At 39.6% G+C, this 21,253-nt stretch overlaps 1 protein-coding gene across 1 annotated transcript in view; it reads right to left on the reverse strand.

Annotated features, from left to right (window-relative positions):
* FAM83B (family with sequence similarity 83 member B) overlaps window positions 1-19,952 on the reverse strand; it is a 45,916-nt gene extending 25,964 nt beyond the window's left edge. The window contains exon 1 of the mRNA XM_063331129.1: window positions 19,503-19,952. Within this exon, the coding sequence (XP_063187199.1) occupies window positions 19,503-19,952 (450 nt within the window). The remainder of the gene's footprint in view (window positions 1-19,502) is intronic.
* Between the last annotated feature and the right edge of the window lie 1,301 nt (window positions 19,953-21,253).

Raw genomic sequence — 21,253 nt, forward strand, 5'->3', positions numbered from 1 at the left:
AATTATTTACTGCAGAGCACGTTGAGATCCTCAGGTGAAATCCATTACCCTGGCATGTTAGATTATTTACTACAGATTAGATGAAAAAGGAAAAAATAATTGCAGACTAGTCTGAAAGCGTCAGCAGAATGTCCTAAAGATAAGAAAAGATTAATCCAGTTAATAAGTAATTATCTGCAGCTTTTCAGGAAGAAAACAAATTCAAATCTTTATGCACATTACCATATGGAGCAAGGTGTTTGAAATAGTAGGGAAGCAATTAAAAAACCCCTCCTCAAACCTCCTGTGAAGCAAACTGAAACGAAGCAGATAAGTAATTCTACAATTCTCGCAGACCCCAGTGGAGTGGATAGTGAACTGGAACTAAATATGGTAGTAAACAAAAATTTAATGCCTGAATCAAGTGCAGCACATAAAAAACATAAAGAAAGAGAGGAATTACAAGTAAAATTACTACTAGTTGAAAGAATTATAATATCAGTAGCAATATTATACTTTAAAATATTGTATTTTTAAAAAAATATTTCAATTTTGAAACACTCTAAAAGCATTTAAGAGAAACCTGATGGTTCTTGTTCAAAAGTCAGTCTTCCACAGAGAGTGAGGCAGTTGAGGGAGCAGCAAGTCAATGGATAAGAAAGGAAATTAATAGAAACAAGTTTAAAAAATTAAAAGAAACATTTCTTTCTTATTTCTTTCTGCCAGGTTTTTGCTAAACTGATCCCTTAGTCTCTATGTGAGCTGAATTTTGAATGACCATCTCTGTCAAACAACAACAAGCCATTCAGCTTTAGAATGATCTCGGTGACACTTTATTTTTTTGTACGTGCCGTTAGCATCAGCTTTCACTGATCTCCACACAGGTCCTCAACAAGGCCACGGGAGAAGTATTAATTCATCAATTGCAATTTGATACTGCAATTATGCAAAATCGCAGGAAAGATTATTTGGTCTCTGTGATAAAGTCAGATGAGATAATCATAATGCTCTATCTCCAATATCTACTAGTCTTTCCATTTAAATGTAAAAGTTTATTTTTTATGTTTAGAAGTTTATTCAGTGTATTCATAATATTTTCTTAAATCAGACTCCGCTCCCAGGATGAGCAGATGCTCAGCCAGGCTGCAGGACAGAGTTCTGTGATTCAGCCTCCATCGCCTCAGCTGCAGATGGGTACTGTCATCCTACGCTCATGGTCTGCTCCTCTCATTTTTCTCATCCTCACAAGGGTAATGTGAAGCACTCACTCATGAATTAATAAAATCATAGAATCACAGAATGGTTTGGGTTGGAAGGGACCTTAAAGATCATCTAGTTCCAACCCCCCTGTCATGGGCAGGGACACCTCCCACTAGACCAGGCTGCTCAAAGCCCCATCCAGCCTGGCCTTGAACACTTCCAGGGATGGGGCATCCACAGCTTCTCTGGGCAACCTGATCCAGCACCTCACCACCCTCACAGTAAAGAATTTCTTCTTAAAATCTAATCTAAATTTCCCCTCTTTCAGTTTAGAACCTTTACCCCTTGTCCTATTGCTCCATTCCCTCATAAACAGACGCTCCCCATCTGTCCTGTAGGCCCCCTTCAGGTACTGGAAGGCTGCTATAAGGTCTCCCCAGAGCCTTCTCTTCTCCAGGCTGAACAACCCCAACTCTCTCAGCCTGTTTTCATAGCAGAGGTGCTCCAGCCCTCTGATCATCTTCTTGGCCCTCCTCTGGACCCTCTCCAATAGGTCCGTGTCCTTCTTGTGCTGAGGAATCCAAAGCTGAACACAGTATGAACAGTTAATCAAATAAATGAGTTATCAGTGTGTAAGTGAACCCTTCATACTCAATTGAGCTAGTGACCAACGTGGCAAGTTAATATGGTTTTATTAGTGGGCAGAAGAGAAACATGTTATCACAAGTCTTCCATTGTACAACTTCATCGATGTGAGATCATTCCCCTTTCTACAGAATATTCCTCCTGATGTGCCTTGCATGCCAGTTCTCTCACACACACACTCACTCTCTCTCTCCCCTCCATTTGGGTAATGATAATCAAGAGATCTAATCATGAAGCAATGAAGCATGCTAAACACCTGCAAGAAATGCAAAGCTCTGGCTGGGGCAAGGGGGGCTCTCGCAAAACATCACAGCAGGCACCTGGATTTAAGAATGGAAGAAGAAGAAAATCAGTCTCTGTGGCACCTACTGCAGCTCTTCAGTAGCTTTCTTTGAGAGATTCATTGCTTGCTTGTGCCAGTGAGGCCCTTGCAGCCACAAAACATTCCTGTGCTGAACAGATGTATGCCTCAGGGGTATATATCCTAGCAAACACGAGGGGTAGAGGAAGGCTCACTTGTTTTGCTATCAGAAACAGAACCTATCTAATTGTAAGGAACAAAGGCAGAATCACAACTGACCCAACCACCCATGGACTAACATTAAGCCACATTCTGTTGGAAAATATGCTCTTGAAAAATGTGCTAAGCATACTAACAGCTTAATATACTGCATGACTTGAGTTGCTTGAAATAAGGATGGAGATGAGAACCTGAAATACCTCTGTGGAGGAGAGGTGAACATTTTATTCCAAGAACACTTTGGAAAATAACTGCTTCTTGATGCAAACTAGCGCCTTTCAAATAAATATTTGTTCTTATGAAGTACCTCTCTGATCTCAGGAAAGATCTTCCCTTGAGTAACCTGCCCACTCCAAATTCATGCCAATAAAGCTCTCCATACCAGAGAGCGTCCAATAAAGCTCTCCATACCATGCTATGCGTCCTGTGCATGTGTGCATACCTAAACCCCATGCGTTCTGTAACACAGTGTCTATGCGTGCAGGTAGAGGGTTGCATGCACACGCACGTGCACTGACTGAAAAAGAAATATTCTAATATTTGCCTCTTTCCTTAAAATAAAAGATTTCAAACCCGCATTGTATTGACAAGTGTGGAAAAAACAGCAGTCGTTTCAGATGTAATAACAGCATGTCTTCTATCCTTTTCTCTTGCTCACTCAACAATGTGCATATCTTTTGCTGTGCTTCAGAGTCTTTCCTTGTGATTCTGAACCTGCTCTCAGATGTCGGTGCAGTCTGCGCTCACTGAGGGAGATGAGGTGCAGCTGTCAGAAGGAATTTTTCAGGGAGTTTATCATTTTTGGTCAACTGTGACCTGTAGCTGGTAATTAAAACACACTCCAGTCTCTTATCAATCATAAAAAAACACAGTATACATCATCTTAACTGACATGGGAACAATTTTTGCAATGAAACAGGAGTCAGGTATGCAACAGGTAGGACTTTCATGACATTCACATGGGTGACTGAGCATTTGCTGAAATGCAACTGCAATCAGAAACTACTTCAAGTGAACAACAAAAAAGATATTTTCTTGTTTCTCACAGCTGCATAGAGGAATACTGTGAGAAAAAAAAAGAAAAAACACCAGCAGAACATGGGCAGATAATGGGGAAGTGAACAACTCTCTGCTTCATATTTGGATATGACTGAAATATTTCTGCTTGAACCCTCTAAAGCAAACAAACAATCTCATGGCATGAACAAATACACAAAAAGTTTACGCAAAACATAAAGTTTTAAACCATGAGAAGCAGCTGAAAACGTCGATTCCAGCTTAAGCTCTTCAAACTCTGTTCACTACCCCTAATACACGAGTACCCCAAACCATGTATATGTCTTCAGAAATCACTCTCAGCTAATAATCACATTTATAGATGAGGAGTCTGTGTTCTACAAGGAATCTGTATACCGGTCTTCCAAGTCCTAGACCAATGCTTTTAATCACAAGACTTTTATATTCAGCAAAAATAAAAGGATACAAAGAATAACATTTTTTTTTAAAGGGTGTAAAAGGTCTTTGAATTGAGACAAATGCATGGAACTAGAAAAGCATGTGAATCACTCCAAAAAAGCATTTTAGCTAGTTCTAGAAGATATTAGCATAGAAATATATTTTTAATAGACTATTGTTACTTACGGCCTTCCAAATCATCCATGGCATAACTAAAAAAATTAAAACTTACTGAAGTCTGCTACTTCTCTGTCATAAAAGACTCAGAAAAATTACCAGAAAAAATAATCATCTTTTTGAATTCCTATTAAATTACTTACAATAACACTTAAGTACGTATGGAAAGCTTTTCATATGTAAAGCACAAACCATTTCGTAAATGTGGGAACAGCATTATTACATCTATTTTTATCTGGGAAACTGAAAATATAACAGGGTGTGTGCGTGTGCGTGTCACACCGCTGTCCTGTGGCAGGGACATCTGAGTCAGCCCATGGCTAATTAGTTTTGTGACTGGAAACAGTCTAGTCACGCTAACGTGATGCTCTGGGAAGGTGAAAACGCCCTGTTCCTTGTGCATCTCCTCGCTGCGCTTTACCATGCCATGCGGACAAATCCTCAGAGGCTAATGGGCTGTATTTACAGAGACGCCGAGCATCCCGAAGGCCCTCTGAAAGCAATCCCTGCAGCCACGCAGCAGCCCGAGCCTCACCTCGCCCTCCAGTCCTGCATTTAAAATTCTCTTCTGGCTGACTGTCACGTTGAGTGATGAGATACACAAGCAGAAAGCTCTCAGGCAGGTTTGGTCTGGGCTTGCAAAATGGGTTTCTTCAAGCAAACTCCACCATTTAGAGAAAAGTGATTGTACAAAAGAAAAACCAATCTGATCTCCTGAGCGATTACGAATTAGTTACCCAGAAGTGCTGACTGTAAGGGTAGCCCCCGAGTGTTTTAAGGTCAGATTTATTCTTAGTATCAAGTCTTTGAAAACTCAACAGGCTTGTGTTGTGCAGGGAGTCAGATTTCATTATCATAATGGCCCCTTCTGGCACCAAAATCTGTGAATCTCTTAAGTTTTATCAACCTCAGCTGATTTTGTAGTGTGGAAATGGCTGCAAAGATGAATAGGGAGGGCTCCCAAATCTGATGACAAACTATGAGTTTTTAAAGGATACAAATGTTTATTATTGTTTACCCATCTATTTTCCAAAGTAACTTCCAATAAAATTCAATTAGAAAGCTGTATATCCAAGGGAAAGCAATGACGGGGGCCCATGGAGAGGACACGCAAACACAGAACACGCAGCAGCATACAATCAAGTAAAGAAGACTGATTTATACAAAAAAATCGTATTAAAATACCAGAATCGCAGCTAGCCTTGGTGGGGAGATATCGTCGCTACATGAATGAGCTCAAAACTAAAGCCTTGCCGCTGGGATTTTGAGGGAAATGAACCTGCAGCCCAGGGAGCCTCACTGGATGCAGTACAGAAGGCTCATTCACCTCAAAATCCCAGGCACAAAGCACCCAAAAGCATGCCTGAAAACAACCAAGCAAGTAAAAACTGCAAATGAAACACTGAGGGGAACATTTGCTAACTTGAAAACAAACAAGGGTTTCTAGGTTTTGTGGTTTTGAGCAAATTTGAGAAAGGAAAATAAAGAGGGTATAGTTTATTAACACTAAAGTCCCTCCTGGAAAACATACTGACCTTCAGGAGCTGGCCATGACTTTGAAATCAATTAAAAATGTTCTAAGTGAAATGCCATTCTCAATTTTCATAATGCGTTAATGTAGTTAAAGATGTTGATAATTACCATGAAAGAATTTTCACAGACATCATATTCATAGGTGTTCTCCATTTCAGCCTGTGTGGTGCAATACTTACCGTGGCAGCTGCTGACAGCAACCTTTTCAATGAAATTTCAAAGTATGGGGGTGCGTGGTGTGTGTGCATGCTTATTTATACAAATATTATGCAACGTCTTTACTTAGACAATTTTAAAATTATTTAATGTCACTTTTTTCCTTTTTTTATAGGTAAAGAGATTTCCCCTATTTGGTTTATATACTTTACAGTCGTAAGATTGACCAAGCAAGATGCTATATGTTTTACTGTTTCAGGCTATAATCCCATCCAGAGCCACATGCAAGCAAATTAAAAACAAAACCAGAATAGATCAATGCTTGTTACTTACACTGGATTGCTATGGATTTTATTCCTGGCTGTTGAAAAATAGATATGCGATGATGCAAAAATATAATTCAGTGTATTTTTACCGTAACTCGGCACTACAGGATTTAGAGTCAACGGAAGACACTAATTCAGAAAAAATAAATAAGGTACGGGATTATTTTTAATTTGCATGTTACAGTGTTTCCCATATTCCTGAAATTTTCCTCACTAGAGAAGTAGCTTAAAGCCTGGTCAAAGCGATTTCTTGAGCAATTTCTAAATTTTCAAACAGGAGATTATTTAGTGTAATTATCAGTCACATCACCACAGTTAGGACAGCAATGTCTCCCATAGGCATCGACAATATGGGTTTTGTACTTCTGTGCCTTATCAGGGATTTTTTTCCTGAATTTTGTGACACACATTCAGCCAAGACTGATCAAACAGCCTGCCCAAATTTGGACCTATTGAGCAAGGAAAAACTACGCTCAAAGCTATGTCCATTTCTTTTTGTATGCAGTACAGCATGGATCCCCATACACACTGTATGAAAACAAGCAGCTTTGAGTAAGTTCCATTTGGGTTTTTTAAAACTAGAAACTCTATGTGAACATAAGGGTGAACTGAAACACAGCCAACAATGTTATCGTTATTTCTTTAAAACAGAGCAGAAACATTTCTGTATTTGGAATTAAAATGCCACAACTTTTTGTTTCTCATTCAGTATAGTATTTCCACAACAAATGCTAGAATGTTTCAGTCAATGTAATTTGCTGGAAATACCCAAAAAACTTCAAACACCTAGCTTTTTGTGTTCTTTTAAAACTAATTACATGCTATGGAAAAAAGTCTGCCAAAGATCATCTTCTAATGCTGATTTCAGATACATTACTCAGCTTGGTAACTTCAACGCCTGCGCTTAAGTACTATTATTACATATTTCAGAAATTAGATCTTTTCCCTTTTCTAAATATCTGTATTTTTGTTACGCGCAGTCTATAACCTTAAAAATAGACAGATGGGTTATGAACTAGAGAGTAACAAATTAAACTGAAATGCTTTCATCTTTTACTTCATATCTCAAGAGGAACTACTTTGTATAATTAAATGTAGCGAGTCACCTCCCCAGGTAATATAAGAATATATCTCCACAGAATTTAGCAGATTATGAAATTCGGATCCCTAGCATTTTTTGAAACACCACTAACAAAATTCAAAATAAGTACGGCTATCTGTGTGCATACAATTTTGTATCAGCTATGACACTATGTATAGTGTCATAATTGTCCACGAAACTATTTCTCAAGATGTTTTTCTTTTGTTTTCATTTAATTTATGCAGCATTTAAAACCCAAAATCCATAAACTATTTTGGACAGTTCTACCATAACAACTAAATTCCGGATGTTCACTTATTACTGATTTTTTCTTTCGTTTTGCTTTCTTGCATGCCAGCATGCATGAAAAAGTGCACGTGTGCTTTAAATATATATTTTGCAATCCTTTCAAAAGCCTTAGAGTACAAATTGAGAAACTTCTCCATGGAATTTTCCTTCCACTGTGCATGAGCTCAATAAGCATGTGCAATGTGGCAGAGATAATGAAGCCTCTATCCCCAGTCCAAACTCTTCAGGTTTGCTAGCAGAGGACTAAATCATTTTACTTGAGGCCATTTATACAAAGTTAGGGAAAAAAAGTGTTCTTTTGACAGACATTCTATACCGGCAAAAGCTATTCTTGCTCTTTATGCATTAATATGATAAATAAGTCTTGCTCTTGAATTTATTTTTAAAGGACCAGCCCATCCTCTATAACATCCGTGTGTGTGTCCATTCCTTTGGGTTAGAATTCTGTGGGACCTGGTCCTGCACAGGCTTGTTGGGATCAGTACAGGAGAACTGAGCGGTGGAATAGCATCTGGGGAAGGAAAAACCTTCCACCAGTTTCAATGCCTTGCTTAGTTTCAGATATTCAGTTATTCAACACATTTTTTATTCAGAATAAAAAAATTACGGCAGCGTGCTTGGACACATGTTATTCTTTTTTTACTTGCTCACAGTGAATGCAATCTGCAAGTATACTGTGGCACAATTTAAGAGAAAGAGATTATTTAAATATTTAAAATCAGATTCTTCATGATACATGGTCAGATCCCTAGGCATCAATCTTGCAAACACATATGCATGTTAAGTTAATGGAACCTCTCGTGTATATATATTAAAGTATTAAAATCCTCTCAGGATTAGGGATCTAATTTTGTTTCAAGAAAAAAAAAGTATCTTCTTTGAACAAGTATTATTTTTTCCTCCCTCTGCACTTTACTAAATACCAATAAAACTTCCTTTCAAGTTTTATGAGACATATTGTTTGACAAAAGGAGATGAAAATCAATTGTGTATGCAAGTAATTTTTGTAATTAAATAGGCTCCTGTAATTTCTGATACACAAATGCTCTATCTCTAAACTTCATCCTTGATGCCAAAAACTTCAATTTTATTGCAAAATAAAACAGAGCGCAAGTAAGACGGTCCTATTCAGAAAATATACCTCCTCTAACATTTAATCTATTAGATCTACAATTGTTAATAAAAATCAGAAACCTGCCAATAAAATTGAATGCTTTAACTAGCTATTCAAAAGCACTGCTGTATTTCAAACATCATGACTGTTTTATCATTTCTTACCGGTAGAGACAGAGGATGGGGAAAAGATTCGAACTCCCTACTGTAAGCACTTGCTTCAGGTGTGCTGACTGGCATCCTCCAAGGCACCCACATTTCTTTACTGACCTAAGAGGAGGCTCACATTCCTGTATGACACCAGGAACGGCATTCAACAAAGATGCCAAAAGTACCTAGATCAGGCAGTAAATACTCACCTCTGGCTGAGGTGCATGACGAAAGGAGAAAAGGCAGAGAAAAGAGGAGAGAAAGTCCAAGAGGAAGAGCTGGAGTGGCGGGGTGAAGAGGCAGGAGAAGGGAAGAGGAACTAAAACCGAAATGTATAGGTTTCCTATAAGCACGGTCACTTCAGGGGTGAGAGCAGAAATGCTGCCTACAGGCACTGTGCACAACTTTCCTGCCTTACTTCCATCCGCTCGATGCCGATGGAGTTACTTCTGCTCTACACAGGACAGCACAGAGCAGAGCCCAGCTGAATCGAACACTGGCCCATCTGCATTTGTCTTAACCTGTCCCCTTCCACGTGACGCTGTAAGACTTGAGTAACCCAAAGCTGCCAGACTTTTCACCCTGGGTGCTGGCTCCAGCGTGTTATGGTCCCTCAGGAAGGCTGAACAGTGTTTAGTTGCTGCACTGGTTTTTTATTAGAAACCTTATTATTTCCTATTGGAAGCCTTCCAGCAACCGAAAGGACTAGCAGAGATCCCCGCTCCTCTGACGTGCCTCTTTCCCGAGTCCCGAGAACAGCACGTCTTCTCCTTTTTATTCCTCCCGGCTTTGCAAGGCTCTCACGTTTACACAAAAGAGTTTCCTGGGCTCTCAAGAGCTCATTGCAAAGACACTGTTTAACTCCTCTGAACTTCAAGTCAAAGTACCAAGCCCTTCCTCAGGACACAAATCCCGTAACAGGAGATTGCAATCCTGTATCACAGCGCTTAAGATCTGGACTGCGCTTCCAACATTAAATTTGACTTATGCATAAGAAATCGAATCATCTGACTAATTAGATTTCTGGCACAAGTGGCTTACTGTCATTCAATAAGCCATTCAATAAATTCATGAACAAAATAGATGATCATATTACTGCAATCATACAGTGCATCATAAAATCTATCATAAAAATACAACATTACTGCAGAACATATAGTGTTAACACATGAAATAAGGTGATAGCAAATAAATAAATAAATAGAAGAATCAGTCATAATTCCCAGTTTCATCTCTATGATTAGTTTTCTCATTTCAAAAATTTATCCTTTGAGCAAAATAATATAGTTTTTATTACATTTTAAAGCACCTTTCTGTAGTCTCGTAACAGTACATACTACTGTAAGAGTTGGATCCATTGGTGGTTGATATTTTTAGGCCCATCCTCAGCAAAGACAGGTTACAGATCTCTATCAAACAGACACTGCACAGCCACATATACCTGCCTATTATTTAAAAGAAACCCACACCCTTGACAGTGACTTTTCAGGCAATTATTGCGTGCCTGTGCTAATCCACCATGAGGCAGTGCCAAGAAATTATCAGAACAGCAGATAGCTTCAGATATTATTGTGCTCTGTCATGCTGGATGGAGACCTGGTTGCTTTGACAGGCGGCATCCCCCTGGCATTCGAGGGAAATCGGATTTGCCGGCTGACACTGTCACTTCTGTTCCCTGCCTCTGATGTCTCTGATCAGGAGGTACAGCTCACGAGCTCACAGCTTAAAAAGGTCCGTGCCTTGGTGGGCATTTCTTGAGAAAAGTCCCACAGAGAATCAGCAGGCACTTGCTCTTCCGTGATGACTATTTCATCTCATCCTCATTTATATTTCTGGCTTATGGGGCATCAAAAGCCTAGCAGGGAAACACTAACTACAGTACCTTCTGTGGGCTGCTGCCACTCAGATTCACCTGAATTAGAAGGTGATGTCTAGTGCTTTACCTTGTGCTTAAGCCATAAAGGGAGTTTATTGAGCTGAAGTGCAGCCTGCTTGGCAAAGAGTGCCTGCAGCTCCAGGAAACAGCATGAAAATAAGGCCGAGATGTTCTATCTGCTGTTTGAACTGAAGGCACACCCACTTGGCTACCTGAACGCACAATCCTGTGCTACTGTTCAAGCCTGATTGCTAGTGGATGAAGCAGATATCAAAGTTTTCTTTTCATCTTTAAGAGATACGGCGCATAACTTCTCCTATTATCCTATCGCCCAGCTTCATCTCTTACTGTAGGATCGCTGGCAGAAGTGGAAAGGCCTGAGGAGATCTGGTGCTGCAGTTAGCAAAAAAAAATCCTGGATAAAAGACGCACCACAGAAGTTTTCTGAAGGCAGCTTCGTGTCCACCCGCCTTGCTGGGGAGAGCAGGGGTCACCGTAGACCCTGTTTTTGAGGATTCTGTTCTGGTTCCCTCATGTCTTACGTCTTCTGGGCAGTCAGTGCAAGCACACCAGATGCAGAGCCAGAGCTGGTTAAGATAACCCGCTCTTAGCTAAGGTATGAGAACGCCCTGTGTATGTCTTGAAGATACACCCGCTTTATCTGAAGATAAGAAAAGACTTTATGCTTTTACAACTATTTTTTGAAAAGTAAGCACTGCAAAGCTACAGTTATATACTAACGCAAACTTTTTTTGAGAAGTACTGATGTTCCTTCAGAAATTAGTTTTCATAACTATAACACTAAATGCACGATTATGATTTTTTTTATCAACTAAAACCACAGAGACAAGAAAATAAAAGCTTGTTATCTGGCCACTCTCAGGCTTTTGCTTTATAATTGTATCTCTTTTTTAATTGTGATATATATTAATTTAATGTTTTTCTGGCGCAGTGTTCTCACCTATAAAGCTGCACACACTTTGGTCATGTTCTTTGATGGTTAAGGATAAAGGAGAGCATATAAATTCTGAATCTACTGTTTGTACTTCAGTAGTGGTATGTCTGTACTGGCTGGCACCAATCAGGAAGACTAAGACGCCAGTAAAGTATACGATACACAGACATGCAGCAGAACATAATGATATTTACAGCTTCAAAAAACAAACACGCAGGATATGTGAAAAGATGTCAAACAAAGGCAAGGAAAGCAGAGACAGCTAGTTTTGTTGCTTCCACTTCTGTATTTATAATACGAATAACACTACCATAAACTCAACCAGCTGAGTGATCAGCAGACAGTATACGGAAAGATTATTAACTTCGTTGATCAAGCAAGCCATAGCCGGATTTTGCAATTATTTATTTTTAACAGCTGTGTTAAGGTGAGTCATTTTATGGATGTCTGCAGATCCTACTATAAAGTAGCAAGCTCAACTCCAGTTACACCCCATTACTGTTGTGATGGCCATTGCTTCTTTCCTCCCAAAGGTAAATTATGGTAGGATTTTAAAGAGTAAAAGCCCTCTGAGGTCTCAGGCATGCTGACAGCAATTTTTAAAATGTGGACTTTAACTTTTATTGACCAGAATAGAACCTCTTTATTAGAAAATGGTTATAGACATACTTTATCAACAGACTAAAAGGAAAGGTGTAATCGCACTGGTATCGGTGGGAAGGTCTGCACTTCTTTTAGAAAGGTAAATACTAAAGTGTACTTTGACTCCTCTATCACCTGCACTGCAATACTTGCAGGTCTCCTCGGGGAAAATAACACAGCGTTATGCAAATTGTTCTGAAATAATTACAAGTGAGGTAGATACTTTACTTAGATCTGATACATGAGGAAACTTAATCCATTATTGATATCTGCTTCATCCACTAGCAATCAGGCTTGAACAGTAGCACAGGATCATGCCTTCAGGTAGCCAATGGGTGAATTCACCCCTTGAATGCTACTCGGTGACATTCAGTCCCGCTCCTTCCAAACAGGAAAATGGGCAATTCTGAACTGGCAGCTCTCCTTGGATTTTTGTCCTTTTTGTTTTGCTCCACGTCAGCAGTTCTCCACCTTCCATGTAGTTTCTATCAGACTGTATTACACAAATACTGCTGCAGTATTGCAGGTATCTGTATACCAGGCTATGCTCATTTAAAATTCTATCACAGATAGTATAACATTTTAGTTTGCAAATTCTGATACATAACAAACAAATTTAAAGTTTAAAATCACTCAAAATGTGTCCCCCATCGCTCAGAGCATCACTGGATATGTTGGAAAGCTATTAGAGATCAAAAGCTATGCTAAAAAGGCAAAAGATCAAAAAAGGCCTACGGCAATATGAATGTGAAGCGATTAAGCCTATAGTTCTTCAGGCAAGATTGTTCCCTGGCTGAAAAAAATTAGAAAAACTCAGATCTCTTGAGGAGAGAAATTCAGAAGAATAAAACCAGCACTTCAACATTATTAGGGTTTTTTGACAAACCAGAAAAGGAGAGGTACGAAACCCAAATACACTGGACTGGGCACTCAAAGAAGCATTCTGCCTGGGCAAAACTATTTTAAATCAATGGTTTGGTATTTATAGCATATTTTGACCTATAATTGCTTCAGCATGTTGTAGTACACAGTTATTGTTTGATATGATAAAGAACATTTTAACCTACTGAATGTGCAAAAAGCAAAAATGACTTTTTAATAGCACCTTTGTTTTGACTGGCAAAGATTGATTTCAATGAGAGAAAGGGTTTTAATGAAAAAATACTGCTACAAAGCATATGTGTATGCTTACTTCTTATATATATGTGAATGAGACAGACATTAATAAAGAAATACAGCTGCCTGTAAGATCTGGGCTTTAATTTTCCTTACTCCAATTTTAAATCAGGCACGGAGGTGTGATATTTTGAGAACACATTAGCACAGCTGTGACAAAAATGGCAATACCTATAAATTAGTTAATTACATCTTTTAATATAAAATACAAGTATCAAAGATGTTGAAATAGTCTTGCAAGCCTTTGACCTGATAGAAACCTGTGGGCAAAAAACACCGCAACTGATTGATTAAAAATTATTTTACCAGATTCATGCTCCCTAGGCTAGCCCTAGCCTCTGCTTGCTTTTCAGTTTGGGATCGTCCCACCTAATGGGAGGGCTACCAGGAAAAATCGTGGGGTTCATGTTTAGAGCAACTGCATAAAAGAAAGGCATTTCACAGAAGTTGCCAGGCTTTCCCAATTATAAAAGTGCTCGCAGATGCGTCCCATCAATGGCAGCCCTCTCTGCATTATAAGTTCACAGCCGTGACTGCTCTGGGACTACCCTTACACGGAGGGAGCAGGAGGGCAGGGGGAGAAGGGGACAGGGAAGTAAAATAGGGTGAAGACTCCAAAGACAAATCCGAGCAGAAAAAATACCTGAAATAATTACTTGTTGTGAGCAGATGACACAAAATTGATACTGGGTCACACAACAATAGCACCAAGAGCAAAACATGTGTCCTCTTCCAAGGCATGGCATGTGCCCTGTGTGATTAGAAAAGCTGGGACATGACCTCACTCTCTCTAATAAATCTACCAAAAGCTAAAAGTCGTGTTTCACCTGGAAACCATAGGCGTGACTGCCATGCTGGTTTTCAACTAACAAGGAGGTTTACATAACAGGGAGGTATTTAACAGAAGGTGGGTAGAAGTGAATGATAAATGCGCTCTTCAGCGTAGCAGCTGACCCAAAATGCACTTGCTGAAATTCTTGTAGGGTAGAATATTTTGGCAGGGAAAATGTTGCCTATGCAGCTTCAGCTGGGAACTGAGTCTTTCTACTTGTTACTCTCAGCTTAAAAAAGATATCCACTGTTTATCAGACACTCTACAGATAATACAGAAAACTTTTGAGTGGGATGACTACTGCCGTTATCTATTCTCTCTCCCTGAATTTAGCAGATTGCTCTAGCTTTTATGAACAAAAAAATGCAGTCTCTATCTCTCATCTGCTTAGACTGCTGCAATTAATGAGCTAACTGTTTACAGGGGCCCTACAGGAAAGGTGGGGAGAGACTTTTATCAAGGAGTTCAGTGATAAAGACATGGGGTAATGGTTTTAAACTGAAAGAGGGGAGATTTAGATTAGCTATTGGGAAGAAATTCTTTACTGTGAGGGTGGTGAGACACTGGAACAGGTTGCCCAGGGAGGTTGTGGATGCCCCATCCCTGGAAGTGTTCAAGGCCGGGCTGGATGGGGCTCTGAGCAGCCTGGTCTAGCAGGAGGTGTCCCTGCCCATGGCAGGGGGTTGGAACTAGATGGTCTTCAAGGTCCCTTCCAATGCAAACCACAAGCACTGACACTGACACTGACAAGCACTGCCACAAGCACTATCATCCAAATTGAGCACTATAGTGTTCAAAATATATTTAAAATAGTTGGCGAATAGATCATATTGCTGTATTATATGCTGTATTATATTGCTGTATTATACTCGACCAAATGAGATCCATAGTGAATAATCATTTTTTCTGTAGTACAAAACTTCTCACTCCTGCCTGAAACAAACCAGAACAACAACCAAGCAAACAAAAAACCCAGAAGAAAATCTTTTCTGTTTTATATGATTGCAAAATGAGTCAACTGTTTTTGTTTATTTAACTAGGTCCACAACTCTAGAAGACAGCACAGGCATCAGATTTTGTACATAACTCCCTCTTTCTCACGAGAATTCAAAGTAAATCCTTTGTGACTTACTAAAGGTCTACCTACAATGAGTCCAGCAAGACTTAGTAACATGTTACGCTCATTTACATTGTATAACTTAATTCTTTCCCAAGGGTCCAAGTTTTGCAACCCTTTTTCAATAAGAAGTCGAATCATGAGTAATTCATCAAAAACAACTGCCTTTTTTGAGTTTCCAAAACGATAACACACTAACCACCTAAATTTCTAGTTAAGCTTCTAAAAACAAATAAGATTTTAAAGTCTCACAACTATCACTGATTTTACGAACACAGCTTTAAGTCTGCTAGTCTATTTGCATAAAATAAAAACAGTGAAAAGTATTGCATATTTATCAAATAGTGTGCAACTTCGTACATTCCATCAGAAATTCCCTAAAGTATGTCAGGGAAGTCTTTCAGTGTTTTCTGGCGTGTGCTGCAAACCGGCAATCCTTGGTTTGTCTAAACAACATGGTTCTTTAAAAAACAGGTTTGAATTCTCTCCAGGAAGAGCTGATCCTTATTTGGGTATCAATCTAAAAGACTCAGAGCTATGCATTCTCTCTAAACTATGTAGGAATGTCTGGGTGGTGGAGAGAGGAATCCAGTTAATGAAGTAAGAGAAAAACACGCTGCCAGAAAGACCCTTTGGTTCTCTGTCCTGTCCTTTCCCTGTTGCCTCACCCTGTCAGTCACACCTGAGAAGATAGTATGAGCTGCTTCTTGCACACACGTACAAGCCTTAAAACTGACGGTTTTCAGACAACTCTTACGAAAAGTCATATAGCGAGAGGACACTTCATTATTGAAGTCTCCATGTTACTTTATAGTAAGAGAAGGAAGTTTCACATTAACCTGACACAGATGAGTAATCATCTTGATACCATTTCCCAGGTGAATAATCATCTCAGGAAAAACTGCTAAACATTATCAGTTGTGGTTCAGACAGCCCAGTCGGGATGAGTCAGGCTGTAGGAGCACCTCAAGCTTCAGAGAAGCCAGTAACCTGCCAATGATTAAAGGTAGAAACCTCCAAAATGCACGAGAAATAAGGCTACTGGCTTGTTGGCAAATGTCTGTCCGTCATTTAGGTCAGACAGACTTTGCAGTGCTTTTTCCCCACATGGTTATATCAACATCTGAAAAAGACGCATGCCTCCCCAGCGGACACCGCCACGCCAAACAGCCTCCTTGTATGAACACAGGTTATGTTGACAGAGGAGGGTGGTTGGCAAGCTGTATCATTTGGAGATGAGGTCTTGTTACACCAATGGTAAACCCATTTTGTTGACATGTTAGGTTTGACCTAAGGCACTCTGCTAACATCGCTCTGACAGCACACCTATCCCGCAGAAGTGCTGTAGTATAGACTGTAACGTAATGCCATCCTGTGTATGAGACAGTTCCCCTACCCTAATATAGATTAAGAAACATGTATCACAAGCATGGATTCATCTCCTTAAAACGGTTAAAATGGTTAGCTTGGATTTAATAATATTGATCATTTTCTGTAAGAAAAACTCCATTATTAAATTGCCTGTACTTACCACGAAGGCAATGTGCGTAATTTTTATGCAGATTATGCATTTAAGAAACACGTAAGTCAGAAGATTTTCTTACGACACTTTTTCATAGTCACTGTTTTTAGTCTAGAGTAGCATAGCCTTACCAATGGTTTTCCTCTTTAGTCAGGAAAAAATCACTGTCAGCAAGCAAGTTGCTTAATGCTGTTTACAACATGTCTTCTTAAGGTCAAAATTAACATATGTAATGATCATTTTAAGGAGGGACACTGTGATGCATCAAGCATGGAAGAGGTCAAGAGTAAGTCCACTAATAATGTCATCTTATCCTCTGATATCTCCAAATATTCAAAAGAATCTAGGTGTCAACTGACTCAGCCTCCTTCATGAATTTTTGGGATACTACATACATAATAATATTTATCGAATGGGTTCCTCCCTGAGGTGAATCAGTGCAGCTACATTCTCTGCCTTGTCCTTGTAGGAGCTGGTTTCCTACTGCATCGAGTGTTCAGGGAGCCCAGGGAAATCAGTGCCTGAACTCAGGCACTCAGGTTTGGTGCTTAAAGTTTGGTGGTATGAATATGCCCGCCTCCAACAGTCTGCTTATTTTCCCACAGAAGTTTGCCGAAATTCCCAAAGATTTTGCTTGGAGCTGTATTGGTTTAATGTGATTTGCTGAAGAACTCGTTTATTCTTTACAGGCGACTGTTTTTCATGTGTAACCTTTTCCTATTTCCTTCGAATATTCTCATGACTACACATCACCACTGCTACATAACAAAGAACCCTGTTTAATATAACTACATTTTTATAAGTGGCTTAGGAGAAGCAGGTTAGCCTGTTTACAAAGTGTTTGCCTGCTGTAAGCCTGTTTTAAATACCTTACTTAGAAATCCTTTAAACTTTTCTATGCATCTGCAGACAGAAGAGGCTGAACAACACTATGTCTTTTAGATTTAATTGCTGCTTCCTGAAGCTACCAACCCGTATCACCGTATCAAAAGTGTTATGGTTGTTGCTGTTGAGGTTGTGCTGATCAACTAAACAAACCTTTCAGCTGTCAGATGTGACAGTGAAACACACATAACATCCTCTTTATAAACGGGAAGCACCACAAGCACATCAGAGAGCCAATATACTATGCCTTCAACCTCTTTCCAAAGCAGGGTAAGAATCACACCTAGTTTTTCTCCACAGATGCATTCAGAGGAGGCATACTGCTTAAAATGGAGTTTTACAAGGCAGCATCACCAGCTAAAAGAGCTGCTGGAAAGGGACTGGAGTGATGCAGACAGCCAGCGAGGCACAAAAAAGCATGGGAACCAACGAGAAACAGCCTTTCTTCGTGGCATTTCAAGACCATGTAGCAAAACTGAACTAGTCTCGGCAACAGAGTTAAAACTGTGTTTTTGTGGGTTGCCTTACAGTGGGTTCGGTAACTCAGGAGCTGCAGTTGGGAAAGATCAGAGTATCTTGGGCAAGTCACGGTCAAGCCTCACTACACACAAAAGCAGAAAACACCAAATCTCATTCTGAAAGGGACAAAGAGGGAGAGAAATAATTAATTCTCCTCTCCCTTGAGCATACCATTATTCTAGACTGTAAACTGCAGGATAAAAGGCCTAGTGATAATTCTATTATGGCCACAAATTATATGCTTTATCTAAATAGAGGAGAGACACTGTAAAACAACGTCATCCTTCCCTTCCCCACCCTTTTCAGTCCGTTTCTATTGCACACACTTACATGCACACTTCAGCCACTGAAGTGTTTACGTATGCACTCGAGCTAAAGCCCGTCCTATCAATTTAAAGTCCGCAGAGTCAAGCAGAACCCAATTTATTTCCCAGGGCAGAAAGGAGAGTGTGACATACTTGCTAGGAATACTTCTGAAACCTTGTCACATCTGTTTAAAGAGAGGTGGCCCAGGGTCAAACAGAACGGCATATTAAGGCATCTTTTGGTTTTGGTGTTATTTTTTTTTTAACTTGACACTGGGAAGCAACAGACAGTTTGCACATCCAGCACCCTGTCACTGAGGTGTAAGCGGGGTGTACCTTAGGAAACTCCAGATACAAGTGCCCCTAAGTGGAGACAAGTACATTTGGAGACGTGTCCACATTTCTTATAAATTACTCCTTACTCAGAAATCAAGGTAAGGTACCCAACTCAACTCTACTTCCTTGTTGCCTAAACCTCTTTTTTTTTTCCTTCTGTGCTCTCTTTAATACTTTCTGACTAATTTCTGCAAGGACAGGTGGTGTGCAAAATCACAAAACCTGTGACTCTCAAGGTACACGAGTTGCGTGTACACCAAGCTGTTATTTTCTTCTAACAACTGGCTACCATGCCAAACTGATGCATGTTCCTGCTGACACAAGAGAGAAACCTTAGGATATATCCCAAAGTTAGACAGAATTGCATCACTTGAGGGATATTCGACTGAGGTCAAAGAAAAGGTGTGCTTATTATCTATGAATTTCTCATGGACTGGTCAGCATTACAGTAAAATGGTAATTATGCTTCATTAATCCCTCCAATTAATCCCTGAGCCCTTGCAAATAAGGTTAATAACATTGGTGCATGTGATACCAAGGGACCGATCTCAGCCTGGGAAAACCTTTTCTGTTTGAATTGTTAGCAGCCAGACCATTTTTCCTGCCATAAGCGAAAAAAAAAGCCTCTAGTAAAACACCAACTAGATTATTATTGCCACATTTTTTTTTCCCAGTAATATTTTTCATGTTTACCTTTCTTGCATCTCGTATCATCTTCCGAATAGTTTCCTTTATGGTGTAAGGCTGTGCTCGTGGTGGATGAAAAAGCAGATCAATATTCGTGCCACCAGAAATTCCAGGCATCAGGTAGGGCCAACCTAAGTCAAGGTTTGGAGCTTCCACATCTGATTCAATGGGCCAGTAAGTTCCCGAGGAAGAGGTGTCATCAATGGCATGGTTAGAGGAATAAACTGTGTTTTGGGGAAGTTTGTGAACATTGTTCAAAATATAATCAATTTCCTCATCCGCTAGGAACTCTGAGCATCTCTCTTTGGAAAGAAATTCTTTGTAGGCTTCTAAACCTCCTTCAATTAGAGCATCAATAGCTACTCGGTACCATTCCTTGTAATGAGGTTCAATATAGTTGTCTGATCTACATTCATCATGTAAGGATGACAGCAAAGATGAAGTTTCCATTTTCATGTATATTTTGTGTAACGTCTCTTAAACTTCCATTCGTGAGCTGATGAAATGTATCTGTAAAGAGAGGAAAGTAAGAAAACAATCAGAATATTTGTAATGATGTATGACATGTACACAGATATTATTCAAAATAGTTTTCTGGAAACATTGCTTCAGTTTTTCTTTTATTAAAGAGCTAGATAAAGAGCCTCTTCTACATAAGGCAAAGCTAAACGCATGTGAAATTAAGTGATTTGTTGAAGTTTTTCTAATAAAAGCTACAGCAGAGCTCATAATACCCTGAAGATCTGTACCAGTAACAGCAATACACACCCAATGCATGTTCCAATGTGCTACTGTAAGTTGTGCTTCCAAGTTGTCTTTGTAACAACCAGCAGAGTAGTGTTCAGAACACTTCGGAAATCAGTTACATTTACTATTTTTTGATGCATTAATCTTTCTCTGGAACACATAGCTTTTCTCTGGCTCCTTTGAAACCACAGTAACTCAGGTCCTTGTCCTTATCTATCTGTTCTCCCATGCTGATCTAATCCATTTGTTGCTCCCAAGCAGGACCAGCCTACCTCATTTCAGTGAGTTATGAGGAACTCCAGCAAGATTTCTCCTCCCACATCTGGGATCAAACTCTGAATCAGCAATCTGATGTCTAGTTTCCACCCTGCACATTCCTTCTGCCAAAAGGAGCGGCTGCTTTAATCTTACCTTTTTTTTTTTTTTTTCCAAAACATTAATAAGTTGTTTACTGCTGACGATTTATAAATTCATTCTTACCATCTTTTTTTTTTCATTTAACAAGGGCTGAGAGGGTTGGTTCCTGCTGCGACAATTTGAGATGTAAGGTAGAGACAGGACAAATGGCCAACGTTTCTTCTTTCATGTCTGTGCAACCCTACAGGGCTCCAGTAACTCCACCATTTGCCTAAAAACCTAAACTGCAATAAATTTCTGCACTGAGCAGGTAAGCCACAAAAAAAAAAAAAAAAAGGCAGCGGGAGGAGGGTTTTCATGAGTGGCATGAGCATGGCCATGTAAAATAGAAAGGTATTTCTATGGTATTTCATGGTAGCACTGTTTCGTCTTTCATGGCTAGGGCATGAAGCTCAGAAGAAAGACAGCAGAAGTAGGACGGACATCCAATGAAGGCAGAATAGTTACAAAAGGCATATACAAAGTATAGCTTGAAAGTTAACATTGGGTTTCCCTACCGGCCTAATTAATAGCACAGCAGTATAATAGCAAGGAATAGTCATATGGAGCTCTGATTGTATTTGCTGGCATATAAACGTAACACAATTCTCTCT

The sequence above is a fragment of the Chroicocephalus ridibundus genome, chromosome 3 (assembly GCF_963924245.1).
Source record: "Chroicocephalus ridibundus chromosome 3, bChrRid1.1, whole genome shotgun sequence".
Taxonomy (NCBI): Eukaryota; Metazoa; Chordata; class Aves; order Charadriiformes; family Laridae; genus Chroicocephalus; species Chroicocephalus ridibundus.